Genomic DNA, 14,271 nt, shown 5'->3' with positions numbered 1-14,271 from the left:
TAGTAGAGACAGGGTTTCACCATGTTGACCAGGATGGTCTCGATCTCTTGACCTCGTGATCCACCCGCCTCGGCCTCCCAAAGTGCTGGGATTACAGGCTTGAGCCACCGCGCCCGGCGGGGGACAAAGTCTTAATCTGTCACCAGGCTGGAGTGCAGTAGAGCAGTCTTGGCTCAGCACAACCTCTGCCTCCTGCCTCCTGAGTAGCTGGGATTACAGGCGCATGCCACCACATCCGGCTAATTGTTTGTATTTTTAGTAGAGATGGGGTTTCACCATGTTGGTCAGGCTGGTCTTGAACTCCTGACCTTGTGGCTGGCCCTCTTCGGCCTCCCAAAGTGCTGGGATTACGGGCATGAGCCAGTGCACCCAGCTGAGGTGTGTTTGTTTCTTATTAGTCAAGTGTTATCCATATTTCCCCCTGCCTGCCACACACATACTTCACACCATGAACTTGCTGTGTGACCCTAGGCTAATCCCATCACGTCTCTGAGCATGATGGTCTCTGAGGCTTCCTGTGTTCAGCTTGTCCTGTGCTGCTGCCCTCCTGGGCCCCAGTGCAGCCCCCAGGGTGAAGTAGCGTGGCCAGGTGCCAGGACACAGAGGCTGAGGTGGGCTTTGCTGTTGCAGACATCGACGAGTGTGCCCTGCCCACCGGGGGCCACATCTGCTCCTACCGCTGCATCAACATCCCTGGAAGCTTCCAGTGCAGCTGCCCAGCGTCTGGCTACAAGCTGGCTCCCAACGGCCGCAACTGCCGAGGTGAGCAGGCGGAACGCCTTGGGGTCCCTCGTGCTGTGCTGGGGGCTCTGCAGTGTTGTGGGGCGGAGGCCAGGCTCCGGGGCTGTGCTTCCCCAACCCAAGGGCCACAGCACAGATGGGATGCATTCAGGGAGAGCAGCCCCTGCCGTCCAAGGGGTGTCCTGGGGTCTGCAGGACCCTGGTCTCCCACACCAGGCCCCAGCACACTTGTCCTCTGAATTGTCTGACCCCCGCGAAGGCTACACCCAGCAGGAACACGTGACCCCTCCTTCCCTCCCCCAGCAGCCCTGAAAAGGTAGGAACAGAGAGGCCTTTGGGAAGATGACCACCAGGGAGGAAGCCGTCCAGGCCAGGGGATGGTGTGGCCTGGTGTGGGGTGGCCCGGGGCGCTCATGGCTATGGGTCAGCTCCAGAGTGGGCTAAGTAATGGGGGCTAGCGGCACCCATTTTGTATTCAGCCCCCGCTTCTAAGAATGCACTGGGGCAGTGTGTGTCCCCCAGAGCCATCCGGTAACATCCATTCAATGCCTGACAGCGGGTGCTAAGTGGATGCTTGTGAGTGTGATCCTCGGTGTACACACTGGTCCAGAGGCTGAGTCACGGAGGCAGGGCTGTCCAGCCAGGTCCTTGGGAGCCCCGCATGGGGCTGTGGACCTGGGGCTCCGGAAGCCCCTTGGGTCCTACAGATGTAGCTTCTGGTTATGAGGAAGGTGGCTTCACTGAAAGGCAGGCAGGAGCTGCGGCGTTTCCTGAGAGGCCCCTCTGCTGGTCCTGGGCTCTGGATGGAAGGGCATTTGTGTCTGCATTTCTGAGGGAGCAAATGACTTTTCTCCTGGCCAGGCTCCCTCACCACAGCCTGGGGTCCCGCCCAGACTCAGCATAAACACATTCCTGAGCCGGCCTTTGAGGCTGGGGAGTGTTGTTTTTGCCACCAATGCGTGGGCATTTTCCACCTCTTAATGGGTGTCTCCCAGGCTGGGGGACAGCCCCCGAGCCCCACTGTTTGGCCGCTCCAGAGTCTGCGGGAACTGGCCTGCTCCTCCATCTCCAGGGCCCTCTCAGTGTGGCGCCCCAGGCCCCATCTCAGGAGCCCCAGGCCTGGTGGTTCTGGTCCACCCTGAACAGCCACCAACCCCAGCACACAGGGCAAGGCCTATGATCGCTTCATGCCTGTCTTTCTCATTGTGATGTGGAGCTAGCAGCTCCTGCCCCTTCTCTCCTAAGAGGTTGAGTCACACCTAGGGTAAGGGTGTCTTGCCTTGGGAGCCGCAGAGAGGCTCGGCATGCATGGACTCTGATTCCAGCCTGCCTGGGTTCAAAGCTTGGCTCTGACACTTATAAAACGTGTGACCTCAGACAGGTCTCTTAAGCTCTGTGAGCTCCTCATAAAATAAGGATCATAACAGTGTCTGCCTCATTGAGTTCTTAGAAGGATTCGTCACTTGTCCTTGAGAGGCACTCCCAGGACCCATCATGTAATGTTTACTTTTACCATATCACACTCCCTCCGGGGATTGTGAATAAGTTAACACTTTATAAATGTAAATATCCTATAAATGTAAGAACCGCCATAGGACACTGCTCCGAAGATCAGCCAGTGGAGGGCAGGGTTGGCCTGACTCCCACTCCTAACCCCAGTTGATGGGAGGCCCGGACTCTTCCGTCCCCAGATGGGGATGGCTCCTGCAGCCTCTGCCTTCACTGTGCTTCTGTGGGGTCTCTTACAGACATTGATGAGTGTGTGACTGGTACCCACAACTGCTCCATCAACGAGACCTGCTTCAACATCCAGGGCGGCTTCCGCTGCCTGTCCTTCGAGTGCCCTGAGAACTACCGCCGCTCTGCAGACACGTAAGTCCCTTGGGCCATGCCATCGTCTGTCTTTGGCCTTCCTGGTGGCCCAGCTCCTGGATGGGTGGTTATGGGGCTGTGACCTCAGTGTCCTCCCATGAGGGACTCAGGACACTCAAAGATCACTAGCTCCCTGCCCCTCAGGCCCCTAAATATTAGTGACTCTGGTCTCAGGAAGTCAAGGGAGTAACGGCAAATGAGGCTGGGATCTGTAGTCATGCTGTCAGCCAGGGCTGTGCACAGAGCCAGGCAGAAGCCACAGCCCTCTTTTTCCCTAGGGTAGAGCCTTGGGCAAGCTCTCTGGGCCTCAGTTTCCTCATCTAACATACAGATGTCAGAACATGCTCTGACTCAGATGCCTAGGTAGCAATGTCTCCCTGTCAGCCCAAAGCCAGGGAGTCGATGTGACATGCTGGACATTGTTACTCGGTGCCCAGCTGAAAGCCAGAATTCGTCCAGCTGGGTGACGCTGTGGGAACAGCATCAAAGATTCCAGATCCTAAATGTGGGGTTAGGTGGCCTTATGTCTTTGTAAGCTCACCCACTCCTGGGCCATCACGGCATGCATTTGAGACCATGGTTCCCACTTCTTATCCCCCTGCCCCAACTGTATATTCAGAAAGTCTTATTTAGTGCCACTGTCAGTTGTTTCAGGAAAAGCTCTACACTGGGACGGATCTCGGGACTGTGGACTTGTGACCTCCCCCAGCACTCTGAGTGTTCAGTGCCGGCAGCCAGCTATTTCCCAGGACTTGGGCTCTTGGCTAGCTCCCCCCACCACCTGAGGGTCAGTGGTAGTGTCCACTGCTTGGCCCGAGGGGCAGCTGCTCATGGCATGGCAAGCCTTCTGGGTCACTGAGCAGCCCCATTGTCCCTCCGTATTTTCTGACATTGGGGCTGCTCGTTGGCTGGCCCTGCCGCTTCCCTGATCTGCTGTTTCCCAGCACGGGCTTCCTTGTGCTTGAAAACCCAACATCTTGCTTCCTTCTAGAGCTTGGGTTAGGAAAAAGCTGCCCCAACACTGAGTTTGCAAGTCCGTAGCATCCCGAAGAGCTCATGGTTATGCAATAGCCTGGCAGGCAGCGACAGCGCTTCTCGGAGCCATTTAGAAAGTTCCGTGGCCTCGGCTTGAGGCTGCGCAGCTGTTTGTCATTGTGAGTTCACTCTCCGCAGCCCTTGTCAGCGCCTGGGCTTCAGGGTTCCGGGGGGCTGGCTGTGGCTGTGTCCTCAATTTCCAACTTGCACACAGTCACGAAACTACCTATCATGGGCGGGTTGGCCATGTGTGCTGAGCTCATGGCTGAGATCGGCAGAACCCAGCTCCACCCCTCATGCCAGCTGTGGAAGCCTCTGCCACCCTCAGTGCTGGAGAAGGTCATTTCTTCTTGGACCTACTGTGTGCAGGCACCTGGGTAGACAGTGAGCCTTTGTCCCTGCACTGACTTGGCCTTTGGAGCGTGTGCTAAGAGGGAGGAGGGCCCCCCAGCTGGCTGGGCATGAGGGTGGGCAGGGGGCTGCCTGGAGTCGACCACGCCTGCATGAAGGTGGAAGAAGGAGTGAGTTAGGCAGAGGGGGTGGGAGTCTGCACGTGTGTGCAGTGAAATGGGGTGTTCAGCCTGAAACCTGGGCCCTGCATGCTGTGCAGTGAGGGACTGACCTGCTGGGCACCTGGCTTGTCCCAGCCCTTGGACTTCCGAGGCTGACAGAAAGGAGGGGCCACCCCTCTCAGCACTGCTAACCCTCAGACTGGAGTTTTGTATTTTACAGCCCCTTTTCCTGCTCACCAAAATCCAAGCTTCTTAAAGCGTTTTTTCATTTAACCTTCAGAAAGCAATTTTTAAAATCTAAAAGAGCCGTATTTAGGAGGGACCCGTGGGCAGCGCTTCTGTGGTTAACAGCTCAGCAAGAATGGCTCACTCGGGAGCCTTGACGGACAGGACGGCAGAGTCGGCTTCTGTGGCTTTCTCTCTCTCTCTCCACTTACTCCTCTTCTATCTGGGGAGCGTCCCAGCGGCCAAGGGCTGGTAACTGGAGCATGACCCAGGAAACTGGGCCGCAAACCACAGGGCTCGGCCTTGTGGACAGGACCGGTCGACCACAGTCCTACCCGCAGGAGGAAGTGTGCAAAGCTGTCCCACAGCCTTTGCTGGGACCAGACACACCCTCTTTAGCCCCTCAGTGGGGCTGGCCCCGGATGACCTGTGGCCTTGGTGGCTGCTTCCCAGGGATGGGACATGAGCAAACAGCTGTGGTCCTGAAGGTGTAACACGGTGGATGGTGGTGGAGACAGAGCCTTTGAGGGTCCCCCTCTCTTGGCCGGTTCCTGGGGCTTGTCTGCAGGACGATGAGTGTGTGACAGTCAGGAAAATGCCAACAGGGCTGTCCACAAGCACCTGGGGTGGCCGGGATGGCAGTGACTCCCTGGAGGAGGACGTGGGTCTTGAGGGCTGTTTTTCTCTGGTGTGTGGTGGCTTAGGATCGTTTTCATAGAGCCTGGGGTGTCAGGGTCACATGTGTTGAACTGGCAAGTTGGAGCACACTGTCCTCAAACGTGTGACATGGCCCGGGCTGCATGGCCTGATGAGAGGACATGTCTGGGAACCAGGTGCCTGTGGTCCCAGGAGCCAGGTCCTGCATGCCAGGCAGGGACCAGGCAGGCTCATCTGTGCCCTCCCCTGTAATAGATTCAGTGATGACAGCCTGTCCCTGATCTACACACACTGGCTAAAAGGGATTTTTATGCATTCCCAGTCTGACAGGCAGTTTGCCAGGTAGAGTAGTTAACGATTTCTGGTGTTTTAATAAGTTTGAATGAGCAGAGTGGGATAATTAAAGCCAGGACTTACCAGGAAAGTCAAGGACGTGTTTATTTGTGCATTAGTCATTTGCTAAGCAAATAGCGGGTGTGGAGCCCTGTGCTGGGGCCAGAGAGCCCCAGGCCGTGCCTTTTGTTGAGAAGGAGCCAGCCCAGAAACTCCTGGTGCAGAGAAGGTTTTAGGGTGCCCTGAGGATTGACTGTGGGGTCGGATATGGGGCCTCTAGGCGGAGTGTCGGGCTCGCTGTGTGTGATGACCGGGAGAGCTGCACCAGAACAGCTCAGGCTGCTTTCCTCCACGCCTGCTGGGTGAACGCTTCCCTCTGGCAAAACAAAACCCCAGCCCTGGGCAGTACCGGCCACGCTGGGGGAAGCGGGGAAGCGGAAATCCCACCGGGGCGACTCCAGCGCCACCTGCCGACCAGCCCCCTCCAGGCCGGTCCTGAAGCCGCTGGTGTGTATGTGCGCATGTGTGCGTGTCTGTGTGTGTGTGTGTGTGTGTGTGTGTGTGTGTGTGTGTCAAAGCTTTGACACAAGACAGGCTGACTTTGAAAGCCATGCCTGCCGCTGACTACACACCATGGAGCCACGAGCAAGCTCTGCGTCCTCACTGGCACCTGTTTTCCTGCCTGTAGAGCGGGAGGACGATGGGAGAGTGGCGGGAGGCGGCGGAAGGAGGGCCTGTGGGCGCAGCCTGCTCCCTGCTCCCGGAAGCGCAGGTCATGGGTCCCCTGCACTCCCCCGCTCACTGCCGCCTTGGTGGCACTCCTCAGAGGCCCTCCTGGGGCAGAGCTCTCAGATCACCCGGAGCACTGGGCATCTCTGGGCAGGCCGCCGCCAGCAGCACCCGTGCCTACCTTCTCTACTTTGGGCCCCTCCCAGACAGGGCACGCCCTTTCAGTGCCCCTGACTCCCAGGCCAGTCCTTTCTAAGCATTTGGCTGTTCACTAGCCAAGTAAATGCAAGGCCTCCTGTGAGTCCGGACAAACCTGGAAAGAGGGGGCAAAAGGAGACCCTGCTCACAATAAATGTCAAATGTCAAGGAAGTCCACGTAACCAGCATGAGACACGGAAACTTAAACAGCCAAAAGGGAGAGTGCTGGAAGACCAGGGCGAGAGGATGCTCCTGCCTGGAGCACCCAGACACAGCCCAGAGGGTGGGACTTCCTAGAGCGTCTGGGCCAGGTCCTCTGGGGCTCCGTGCCTGGGCCCTGCTTCCCAAGGCAGCCGCCTTCAGAGTGTGATGGGCCAGGAGTTCAGGACACAGGAGATGACACCTGTCCCATCTTGTGACAAGAAGTTAGAACTTGTTACTATCTTGTAGCAGGAAGATAATGCCTATCTCCTCCCTGTCACAGGAAGTTGGAATCATCTGTGCTCATCCCATACAGGAAGTTAGGAACCATCCCTGTCTCCACTGCAGGAAGTTAGGATCCGTCCCCGTCTCCACTGCAGGAGATTGGGACCCGTCCCCGTCTCCACTGCAGGAGGTTGGGACCCGTCTCTTTCTCCACCACAGGAAGTTCGGACCTGTATGAGTCAGGGTTCTCTAGAGGGACAGAACTAATGGCATGCGTATATATTCCATGATATGTGTAAACGGGAGTTTATTAAGTATTGACTTATATGATCACAAGGTCCCACCATAGGCCATCTGCAGGCTGAGGAGCAAGGACAGCCAGTCCAAGTACCAAAACTGAAGAACGTGGAGTCCACTGTTCAAGGGCAGGAAACATCCAGCACGGGAGAAAGATGGAGGCTGGGAGGCGAGGCCAGCCTCTCTTTTCACATTTTTCTGCCTGCATATACTCTAGCTGTGCTGGCAGCCGATTTGTGGTGCCTACCGAGATGAAGGGTGGGTCTGCATTTCCTAGCCCACGGACTCAAATGTGGCTGTCTTTTGGCAGCACCCTCAGACACACCCAGGATCAATACTTTGTATCCTTCAGTCCAATCAAGTTGACACTCAGTATTAACCATCACAGGACCTGTCCCTCTGTCCACCCAGGAAGTTAGGACCTGTTTCTGTTTTTATCACAGGAAGTTGGGATCTGTCCCCATTTCCATTCCAAGCCCTGAACTGACTCTGTGGAACAAGTGGGGTCCTGGGCCTGGAACATAAGGCTTAGTATGGGGAGCCCACTGCACCGCCTGAGCAGAGATATGGCTCCCTCACTCACTCTGTGATCTTGCGAAGTAGGAAGGCCACATTCTCTCTGTGAGCCTCTGTCCGCATGAGAAAAATGGCACGAAGCCACTGTCACGGTGTGGTGGCAGTGATCACACTAGCGAGTGCATGATGAGGAATAGCTGGGCACTTGGTAAACAGCCCTGATTGCTAGTGGCAGAGACAGTCACGGGTCATCTCTGGGACCCACCCGAGAGCCCTGTGTAGCCCTGGCCACCGTCTGGGCGAGGGTCTGGGAAGGGCAGGGTGTGCCTGTGGAGTGCCCCCGGGGTGGGACTCTGCCAGTGAGGAGGGGACATACCTCACTCCGGGCACAGCCCTTCGCCCTTGGCCACCCAGCACCCCAGAGGGTGTTGGAAGAGGCTAGTGCCTGAGTCAGCAGCCCGGAGGTCCACGCCGCCTCCCGCAGGTGAGTGAGGGGCGTCCTGCGTGTTGGCTGAATCGGCCAGAGGGGCGGCGGGAGGCCCTGCCTGCCAGCCCCGCATCCCTGCGCTCTGCCGTTTCTCCGCTTGCTGGATCGGCCCTAATCCTCTTCTTGTCTCTCTGCCCACTTTTCTTGCAGCCGCTGTGAGCGCTTGCCTTGCCATGAGAATCGGGAGTGCTCCAAGCTGCCTCTGAGAATAACCTACTACCACCTCTCTTTCCCCACCAACATCCAAGTGCCCGCGGCAGTTTTCCGCATGGGCCCCTCCAGTGCTGTCCCCGGGGACAGCATGCAGCTGGCCATCACCGGCGGCAATGAGGAGGGCTTTTTCACCACCCAGAAGGTGAGCCCCCACAGCGGGCTGGTGGCCCTCACCAAGCCCATCCCCGAGCCCAGGGACTTGTTCCTGACCGTCAAGATGGATCTCCATCGCCACGGCACCGTCAGCTCCTTTGTGGCCAAGGTTTTCATCTTTGTGTTTGCAGAGCTCTGAGCACTCGCTTCGCGGGGTCTCCTTCCTGTCGCTTTCCTAACCCTGCCCTCCGAGGCAATAATAAAGTCTTAGCAAGCGTCCCACACCGTGAGCCTCGCGTGCCTTGGATTTATTTGGCATGGTTGGGAGTCTGTGCCACTTGTTACCTGGGGGTGAGCCGGGCACTGGTGCCACCGCCTGGTACCTCTGAGGGCTGACTGAGGAGCGCTCCCCATTAGCGGTGTGTGTGCTCGGGGGGTCCTTGTTCACAGAGCCCACTGTCTGTACTGACAGGGAGGCCGTGCCGGGTGCACCATTTCAGAGGCGTTAACTCGTCTTCACTTTGTGTTGAACCCAAACAATAAAGGTGCTGGTGGAGGGCCCTGTCCTTTTACCAATGCGGAAACCGAGGCCCAGAGAGAAGGGGAAGGGTTGGCCAAGGTTGCATGGCCTGTTATGGCCACGCCAGGTCGAGGAAGCAGGCCTGCTGGCCCCTGCCTGGTTCTTTGCTGTGTCCCCAGAGGTGAGCATTTCACTGAGACACGAAGGCTGTCTCCTAAGATCGAAGCCTGAGCTCTGTTTGTCTGGATGAGAAGGCCAAATCTGGGACGCGGAAGCGCAGATGTGGTTGCAGCTCCTAGGAGGCAGCTCTGGCCTCAGTGAAGTCGTTTGCCCCCTCTAAGGCTCCTGGCCTTGTGCCAGGGGGAGGCAAAACCACACAATGCATGTGGTACTCACGGGACCCCACACAGGCCTTACACCAGTCCTGCCAGGCAGGTGGTCATCTTCATGAAGACTCGGCGAGGGCAACTGATTTGCCCAAGGTCACAGCTGGTATGGAAGCCCTGGTTTACTGACTCCGCAGCCCTGGCTGTTGCATTCTGCCACAGTACCTCCACTAAGGGCCTTAACCACCTGCCTCCCTCTAGCTCCTGCGCCCAAGCCAGTCAGCTCTCCCCTCAGCTGCTCCCAGCATCCTCTCGCCTCCCCTGCTGCTCATTCTTTGCTTAGCAGCTGGAACGATCTTGCAGCCTCCGCCCGAACCCTTTCCTGGCTTCCTTCGCATTTGATGGAAGGAAGGTTAAGGCCTCCAGATGTCAAGATGTCCGAAGGCCATGCATAACTTAGACCTTGCATGCAATCTCCAGCCAGGCCTCACTTGTTCTGCTCCTGCCTGCTTCCCTTGAGCCGCATTGCAAGCTCTGCTGCCTTGGGCCCCTGCCACGGGCTTTGCACCCTTGGCCTAAACATTGCTTACACTCCAACTCATGTGCCTTCCTCAGAGAGGCCTTCCCTGCCATCCCTGGCTTCTGTTTTCTCTCCGTCCTTCTCATGACACATTTCCTTCATGGTGCTGGCAACAGGCTGCGGTTCCTGTTGACTTGTGTTTCACGTTTGTCTTCCCCACCTTCCAGAAGGCTCTGTGAAGGCAGGGGCCAGGTCCGTCTGATTCAGTGTGGATTCCCAGCTCCTGGCAAGACATCTCGCATGCGGAAGGTGTTCTGTCAATGTCTGTTCAGGGAACAGATGACTCTGCCAGTCCCGGCTTCTGTCACTAGCATCTCTGTGGCTGTGACACTGTGGTCACACGGTCTCCAGGCAGAAATCCAAGCCGGGAAGGCAGAACACCCCAGTGGGGTCAAGTAAAGATGATTGCAGGGGCCTGAGGTTCTACCTGCACTCCATGTAAGCGGTGTTTGGGGGATGCCCACCTTGATGCCTAGTGGAGAGGATGGACCTGGACGTACAGTCAGCCCCGCACCTCGCGCTGAGACAGCCGTGAGTGTGCCATGGGACACTCTGCCCTCTCCGATTTGTCTCCCAGCCCTCTCTCTGATCATGGCTGGTCTGCACCGGCCTCAGGTCTCCCATATTCTAGTGGCTTCTCCAAGCTGTAGCCCAAGAGCCTCTCTGAAGGACCAGCCTGGTTGCGATGGTCTCATCTTCCTTGGAACCTTCCATGGTTGTCTCTTCCTAGCAGATGAAGCATAGCCTCCTTGGAATGGCACTGGGGGGCCTGCCTGATCTGGCCTCTCCCACCCTCTGAGCTGCGCCTGCCCCACTGCAGCTCCTCCATGTGCTTGTGCTCTGGCCCATGGGGTGGCTTGCCCTTCCCTGAACCTGCCATCTTGTGGCCTTGGCATGTGCCATGCTGTCCCCCTGCAAACTGCCATTCTTCTTGCAGACTTGGCTCAGAAGCCTCCGCCTCAGGGCAGTTAGTCTGAGCTCCCCTGGCCCCAGGCTCCTCCGTCAGAGCACTTACCCCACTGTGTTGTGGCTGTTTTTTAACGCCTCCACTAGATGGGCTCTTTGAAGGCAGGGATCATGTCTGGTTAAGTTCTGTATTCTTTGCAACTTTGCAATGTTTGGCCTAAAGAAGTGCTGAGTAAACATCTGAATTAACGTGGGTGGATGGGTGGATGGACAGAGGACGGAGGGACGGACGGATGGATGGATGGATGGATAGATGGATGGCTAGCATTTTTAAGGCTTAGTTCAAATATCATCTCCTCAGCCAGGCTTGGTGGCTGACACCTGTAATCTCAGCACTTTGGGAGACTGAGGCAGCAGATCATCTGAGGTCGGCAGTTTGAGATCAGCCTGGCCAACATGGAGAAACCTGGTCTCTACTAAAAATACAAAAATGAGCTGGGTGTGGTGGCGGGTGCCTGTAATCCCAGCTACTCGGGAGGCGGAGGAGAATTGCTGGAACCCGGGAGGCAGAGGTTGCAGTGAGCTGAGATCACACCACTGCACTCCAGCCTGGGCAACAAAAGTGAGACTCTGTCTCTAAATAAATAAATAAATAAATAACATCTCTTCTGTGAAGCCAGCAAGCCACAGCAGGGATTCTTGTCCTATTCAGGCATCTGTCATGGGCCAGATGACTCGGGCAGAAGGAACAGCTTTGCCTCCATGTGCGTAGGAGAGTGAAGACGTAGGGGAACCTCTCGGGCTTTGGAGGCTGCCCAGTGACCTTCCACAGCTTGCCAGAAGGTCCTCTGCAGCATCCCCACCAAGGGACTCTCCCTTGTTTGTGGAACTCCCTGCCTCCCGCTGCATTTTGGGACCCCACCGCGTTTTGCGTGTGCATACCTGAATGCTCAGCCCGCCCTGCAGCTCCGCGGGGCTCCTTAGCCATGTTCCCAGATCATGCTGCTGAGAGAGTAGACTGCAGAAAAAGCAAAATAAGAGCAGGAGGCTGAACTTCCTTCTTGCCATTTACTAGTTCTGTGACCCTGGATACGTCGTCAGCCTCTCAGAGCCTCAAGGCTCACCTCATGATTGATTTTGAAGAGGGCATGAAATAAAGCCCAGGCAGCACCTGATACAGAGTAGGCACTGCGTATGTATGAGTGTTGGTTTCTTCATTCACTGGAAGGTAACTCGGTGTTCATGTGGTTCTTCATTGAAATGGGGATGAAGATTCAGAGAGTTTGGATGGATCCAAGGTCATATGTGGAGCTCACATCACTTTAGAGTCCTAGACCTGTGCTTTCCTGGCTGTGTCCCTAGTAAATCAAGCCCCCAGGGAGAAAAGACAGTAATAAGCGTGATTTTTGTTGTAATGATAACAACAGCTCGAACAGGTAAAACATTGAGTGCTGACCGTAAGACACGTGCTGTTCCAAACATGTAACTCGCTTACCCCTCACTGCAGCCTAGTGAGGCAAGCTCTGTTAATATCCCCATTCCACAATGAGGGCAGGGAGGCACAGAGGTGATGAAATGCCAGGCGCGGTGGCTCACGCCTGTAATCCCAGCCCTTTGGGAGGCCGAGGCGGGTGGATCACCTGAGGTCAGGAGTTTGAGACCAGCCTGATGAACATGGAGAAACCCCGTCTCCACTAGAAACACAAAATTAGCCACGCATGGCGGCGCATGCTTGTAATCCCAGCTACTCAGGAGGCTGAGGCAGTAGAATCACTTGGACCTGGGGGGCGGAGGTTGTGGTGAGCTGAGATCGCACCATTGCACTCCAGCCTGGGCAACAAGAGTGAAACTCCATCTCAAAAAAAAAAAAAAAAGAGAGAGAGAGGTGAAGGAACATGCCCAAAGTTCCACGGTGGTTTCCCGTGGGGCTGGGACGCAAACGCAGGCAGCCTGGGCTGGGGTCTGTGCTCCGAACCCCCGTCCTGCCCTGCAGCAAATGCTGGGGAGAGGCAGCGTCGCTGGATGAGAGATTTTGCTCCAGCCCCATCTCACAGAGCCCACTTTGCAATTCCCAAACCCAGAAGAGGATATCTTAGTAACTGAAGGAGGAGGCAGTGTGCTCAGGGCGAAAGGGCTGTGAGGCTGGAATGAAATATGATATGCAGAATGGGCGAGGTTGGTGGCTCATGCCTCTAATCCCAGCACTTTGAGAGGCCAAGGCAGGCAGATCACTGAAGGTTGGGAGTTCGAGACCAGCCTGGCCAACGTGATGAAACCCCATCTTTACTAAAAATACAAAAATAAGCCAGGCGTGGTGGCACGCACCTGTAACCTCAGCTACTCAGGAGGCTGAGGCAGGAGAATTGCTTGAACCTGGCAGACGAAGGTTGTAGTGAGCCAAGATTGCACCACTGAACTCCAGACTGAGCGATAGACCAAGACTCCATCTCAGAAAAAAAAAAAAAAAAAAAAAAAAAAAAAAAAAAAAAAGATATGCAAAAGGTGTAGCATAGAGACTCTGGGAAGATTCAGGTGCGTCATTTCTGAAGCTCTCTGGATCTCAACCTAAAAACACCCAGACAGCTAGATAGGAAAATAAAACTCCATTGAAAACATTTACAACTAAACAAGGTATGGTTGTATGCAGTTCAGACCCACCTGCGTGACTTTGGCATCTGTGCTGGAAAAAGCAGTGGGAAACAGTGGCAGAACCCCAAAATAATTGACAGGTATACCCAGAAAGTGCAGTAGGCACTTTGGTGAACAGCACCTGAAGCTGGGAGACATTTTGCTCTTTCCAGGGGCCAGAGTGTGCACAGAGCACATGGCAGGTGCAGGGGCCAGAGCAGGCTTGCTCTTCGGAGCTTTTGAAACTGAGCCACCACAGCTCCTGCTGAGGTCAGGGTCTCACACAAGGGAGAGACCGCTGGAAATGAAATAGAAAGCTGTGTAGGAAAGAGACCATAGAGACCATGGGAAGAAAAGGTCCAGGTACATGTGGAAGAAAGTCAGGAGGTGAGCTTTGCAAAGTCAAGGAGACAACTGTGAAATAGACTCTGAAATTGCAGGAAAGCTATTTTCTCTGAGGATCATCAACCCAAAAGCATCCAGGTCAAATTCCACGAGTTAGTTTCTGTAACAAAGTACCATAGACTGGGTGGTGTAAAGGAATAGAAATGTATCATTTTGTGGTTATGGAGGCTGGAAGTCCAAAATCAAGGTGTCACTAGCCCTGTACTTTCTCTGAAACCTCCTGGGGATGCTCCTTCTGCAGGGGATGCTCCTTCTGCAGGGCGTGCTCCTTCAGGGGATGCTTCTTCTGCAGGGGATGCTCCTCCTGCAGGGGATACTCCTTCTGCAGGGAATGCTCCTTCTGCAGGAGTGCTCCTTCTGCAGGGGTGCTCCTTCTGCAGGAGTGCTCCTTCTGCAGGGGATGCTCCTTCTGCAGGGAGTGCTCCTTCTGCAGGGGGTGCTCCTTCTGCAGGAGTGCTCCTTCTGCAGGGGATGCTCCTTCTGCAGGAGTGCTCCTTCTGTAGGGGATGCTCCTTCTGCAGGGAGTGCTCCTTCTGCAGGGGTGCTCCTTCTGCAGGAGTGCTCCTTCTGCA

The 14,271-nt window shown here is 55.8% G+C and overlaps 1 protein-coding gene across 4 annotated transcripts in view; it reads left to right on the top strand.

Annotated features, from left to right (window-relative positions):
- The window catches only part of FBLN1 (fibulin 1), a 92,534-nt gene that overhangs the window by 44,492 nt on the left and 33,771 nt on the right, over window positions 1-14,271 (top strand). For 2 of the 4 annotated variants that reach the window (XM_017529471.2, XM_017529469.2), the window contains 2 exons: window positions 631-762; window positions 2,490-2,613. In XM_017529471.2, the coding sequence (XP_017384960.1) occupies window positions 631-762; window positions 2,490-2,613 (256 nt within the window). Of the gene's footprint in view, window positions 1-630; window positions 763-2,489; window positions 2,614-8,178; window positions 8,625-10,111; window positions 10,929-14,271 lie in introns of those variants that run through there. The other 2 variants (XM_037738899.1, XM_017529470.2) reach the window with 2 other exon arrangements.

This window comes from Cebus imitator, unplaced genomic scaffold (assembly GCF_001604975.1).
Source record: "Cebus imitator isolate Cc_AM_T3 unplaced genomic scaffold, Cebus_imitator-1.0 Scaffold59, whole genome shotgun sequence".
Classification (NCBI taxonomy): Eukaryota; Metazoa; Chordata; class Mammalia; order Primates; family Cebidae; genus Cebus; species Cebus imitator.
Note: the sequence above shows the minus strand (reverse complement) of the source record. Positions and strands in the feature narration are given on the sequence as shown.